We start from the raw sequence: 4,161 nt of genomic DNA on the forward strand, positions 1-4,161 counted from the left end.
GAGTGCCAATGCAGTTTATTTTAGCAACATAGAATTGAATTCATTGTGCTCAACATTGTGAGTTTGAATCATGGTGGCGTAATTAAATAATTTTTTTAGCTAACTCATGTTTCCATGTTTGAGCCCCGAGAAAGCCTGCGTGTGAGAAGGAGCATTAAAGTACAAAAAGTGAAGTGTCCACCTTTTTTTTTTTCTGGATCAAATGTCCACTTTTTATTATCTGTTTATTTTTTTTTTGTTGAACTAGTCAATACATGCAACTCAGCAATAATATTGCAACAGTTTGACTCGAAAACAACTATACATTCACAGACTTAACTCCGAGACTACTCTCGCCCATGGAGATCATGCAGTGGATGGCACATCTAATTAAGATTAATGTACTTACTTCCAACCACACAAATCGTCGACATGGGGTAGCATAATTAGTTCCGTGGAGGACTGTTTCTCCCTTACTGTCAGCGGAGCACCGCCAACGGCTAGAGCTCCACCCGAGTCTTCAGCGACGCCAATTCTCCAACGGACTCGTGCGCCATGGCCGCGCACTCGCCAACGTCCTCGACCGCAGAGCATGCGCTCCCGCACGCATGCACGCCCGGTCTCCACGGCGCCCACGCTCCCGCTTTGCACGCATAGCCGCTCATGCATGTATGGCCATGGCCAAAGGCCACTCTGTGTTCCTATATATGTACATCACCTGTGATCAATACGACGCATCCAGTTGTACAATTCCATTCTACATGGTATCAGCTTCCTAGGTTCTCTTCCAGAGTCCCTAAGCCACATCTTCTCTTCCGCTCCAATGGCTCCTTCTTCCACCCACTCTGATTCCTCCTCCATGGATGGTTTTTCTGTCGCTCCCGCCTCGGCCTCCCAAATCCAAGGCATCTCCATCTGCCACCATGTCCATGTCATCCTTGATATGGATGAAGGCAACTATGGCCAGTGGCGTCACTTCTTCGACTCCGCCCTCGGCAAGTTCGGCCTCGAGGGCCATGTTCGTTCTACTACCCCCGACGCCGACCGCGATGGCGAGTGGCGCATGGTTGATTCATGCGTCGTCAACTGGATCCTCGCCAAGGGCGTCTTCGAGACCGTCCGCCATGATCGCCACGATGCCTTCACCCTGTGGAACACCGTCGCCGGGCTCTTCCAGGACAACAAGATGCAGCGCGCCGTGTACTTGGAGGCCGAGCTGCGTTCCCTGCAGCAAGGCGACATGACGATCAGCGCCTACTGCACCAAGCTGAAGCGCCTCGCCGATCAACTGCGCGACATCGGCCACCCGGTCTCCGAACCCAGCCAGGTGCTGAACCTTCTCCGCGGCCTCAACCCGCGGTACCGCTACGTCAAGCCGGCGATCACCTCCAAGTACCCGCCGCACACCTTCCAGAGCGCCCGCTCCTTCCTCATCCTCGAGGAGCTCAGCTTCCAGCACGACGCCAACGCCGAGGCTGGGCAGGCCCTCACCGTGACACACGGTGACCGCTCCAACGGGTCCTCCAACCCTTCCGGGCACGGCGGCGGGATCGGCTCCACCGACGGCAACACCGGCTCCTCCGCACCGTGCAACAACCGCACCAACAACGACGGCGGCGGCAACCGATCCAACAACCGTTCTGATCGGTGCCGTAAACAAGGCAACGGCGGCGGGAACACGCGCTCCACCAACTCCAACACCTAGACCGCGCCCTGGACCGCGGGATTCAACCCGTGGCAAGGCATGGTGCAGGCATGGTCTATGCCTTTCCGCGCTCCCGGCGCGGGGGTCTTGGGTCTGCGACCGCCGTTCCAGCCTCAGCAGGCGATGATGGCCTCTCACCTTCAGCCGCCGTCGCCACACGTCTCCAACAACTCCTTCGACACCGGGGGCCTCTACGCTGCTCTGCACTCTGCCGGCCTCGCACATCACCCGCAGAGCACGTCTGACTGGTACTTCAACACTGGTGCCACGTCGCACATGTCCTCCAACCCCGGTAATCTTCCCTCCCATACTCTTCGTCCTTCCTCATCCTCCATCACAGTGGGCAATGGTGCTCGGTTGCCAGTCACTCACCAAGCACACACTGTCATTCCCACTGCCACTTCTCATTTACATTTGAATGATGTTCTTGTTTCTCCCTCACTCATCAAGAATTTAATCTCCGTTCGTCGTTTAACTCGTGATAACAATGTTTCCATTGAATTGACCCCTTTGGTTTCTCCATAAAGGATCTTCCTTCCAGGGAGGAGATGCTCCGATGTGAGAGCAGCGGCGATCTCTACCCCCTCTGCCTTCCACCTCATCAAGCTCTCACTGCATCATCGACGACGTCTCTATGGCATCAGCGGCTCGGACATCCCGGCCAACCAGTTACATCTCAAGTTTTACAAACTTTTCCTTTTCAATGTAATAAGGCTGATGTTCACTCTTGCACTTCTTGCCGCTTAGGCAAGCATACTCGTTTACCTTTCAGTAATTCAGCATCACATACATTTTTCCCTTTTCAAATAGTGCATTCAGATGTCTGGACTTCTCCCATTTATAGCCACTCTGGATATAAATATTATGTTGTTTTTCTTGATGATTATACACACTACCTCTAGACCATCCCCCTGCGCAACAAGTCTGACGTTTTCCCCACCATTCACGCGTTCATCTCATACGTTCACACCCAATTCCGCCTCCCCATTCTTGCTTTTCAGACAGATAATGGCCGCGAGTTTGATTCATATGCCATGCGCCTCCTTCTGTCCTCTCTCAGCATTCAGCTGCATCTCTCATGTCCCTATACATCGCAGCAGAATGGCAAGGCGGAACGCATCTTGTGTACCACTAACGATTGTGTGAGAACTATGTTGATTCACAGTGCAGCTCCCCTGGCGTTCTAGGCCGAGGCTCTCGCCACGGCCACGTACCTGATCAGTCGGCGCCCGTGTCGCGCCACAGCCTCCGCGACGCCGTACTCGCTTCTCTTCGGCGTGCCGCCCACCTACGACGGGCTCTGGGTGTTCGGGTGCCGCTGCTACCCCAACATGATCTCCACGTCTGCGCACAAGCTCGTAGCGCGCTCAACTACGTGCGTCTTCATCGGGTACCCGGCCGATCACCGCGGCTACAAATGCTACAACATCACCACCGGCCATGTCATCAAGTCCCGGCATGTCGTCTTCGATGAGGACGTCTTCCCCTTCCGCGACCTCGACCTCCGCGAGGCTGCGTCAAGTTCATCCTCTCCACCAACTCTGCCTGAGGACGACGTGCCGCAGCGTCTTGTCACCGAGCTGCCGCACCATCCGACGCGGGCACGGACTGTGCGTTCGGGAGGCGCCCCCGAACAGTCCGCGGCCACCCCAACATCGACTACGGCACAACCTGTACCTGCTTCGGCTCCCGCGGCATCGACTACGACATCGCCAACGACGTCGCCCACAGCGTCGCCCACGACGTCGCCCATGACCTCATCCCCGATCGCACCATCGCGCCCACCAGTGACCACAGGTCACCCGATGGTCACTCGAGCGCGTGACGGGATCCACAAGCCGAACCCCAAGTATGCCTTGGCGGCCACAGGAACGCTTTTGCCAGTGACTCGTAGCGTCCGCTCGGCTCTCAAAGACAACAACTGGTACACGGCCATGAAAGCCGAGTACGACGCACTGCAGGCCAACCAGACCTGGACCCTCGTTCCTAGGCCACCCGGCGCTCGCATCATCACCGGGAAGTGGGTGTTCAAGCATAAGATGAAATCCAATGGCACCCTTGAGCGTTACAAAGCTCGATGGGTCCTCTGTGGGTTCACTCAATGACCCGCCATCGACTTCGGCGAAACGTTCTCACCGGTGATCAAGACGGCGACTATACGCACCGTCCTCACGCTCGTGGCGTCCCGCAAGTGGCCGGCTCATCAACTCGACGTCTCCAACGCCTTCTTGCACGGCAACCTGCAGGAACAAGTCTACTGTCAGTAGCCCACGGGCTTCGCCGATCCCGCACGGCCGGATCACGTCTGCCTCCTGTCACGCTCCCTCTACGGCCTCCGACAAGCTCCCCGTGCGTGGTTCGACCGCTTCGTCGGGCACGTGACCTCGCTCGGCTTTGTACAGTCGAGAGCGGATACATCTCTCTTCGTGTACAACCGCGACGGTGCCTAGGCGTATCTCCTGCTATACGTCGACGAC

At 56.3% G+C, this 4,161-nt stretch overlaps 1 protein-coding gene across 1 annotated transcript; it reads left to right on the forward strand.

Annotated features, from left to right (window-relative positions):
• Positions 1 to 802: 802 nt before the first annotated feature.
• LOC136488930 (uncharacterized) lies at positions 803 to 1,475 on the forward strand. The gene is made up of 2 exons (XM_066485702.1): positions 803 to 1,371; positions 1,463 to 1,475. The coding sequence occupies exons 1-2, from the start codon at positions 803 to 805 to the stop codon at positions 1,473 to 1,475; spliced, it is 582 nt and encodes a 193-aa protein (XP_066341799.1).
• Positions 1,476 to 4,161: the final 2,686 nt, after the last annotated feature.

The sequence above is a fragment of the Miscanthus floridulus genome, chromosome 10 (assembly GCF_019320115.1).
Source record: "Miscanthus floridulus cultivar M001 chromosome 10, ASM1932011v1, whole genome shotgun sequence".
In the NCBI taxonomy this organism is placed as follows: Eukaryota; Viridiplantae; Streptophyta; class Magnoliopsida; order Poales; family Poaceae; genus Miscanthus; species Miscanthus floridulus.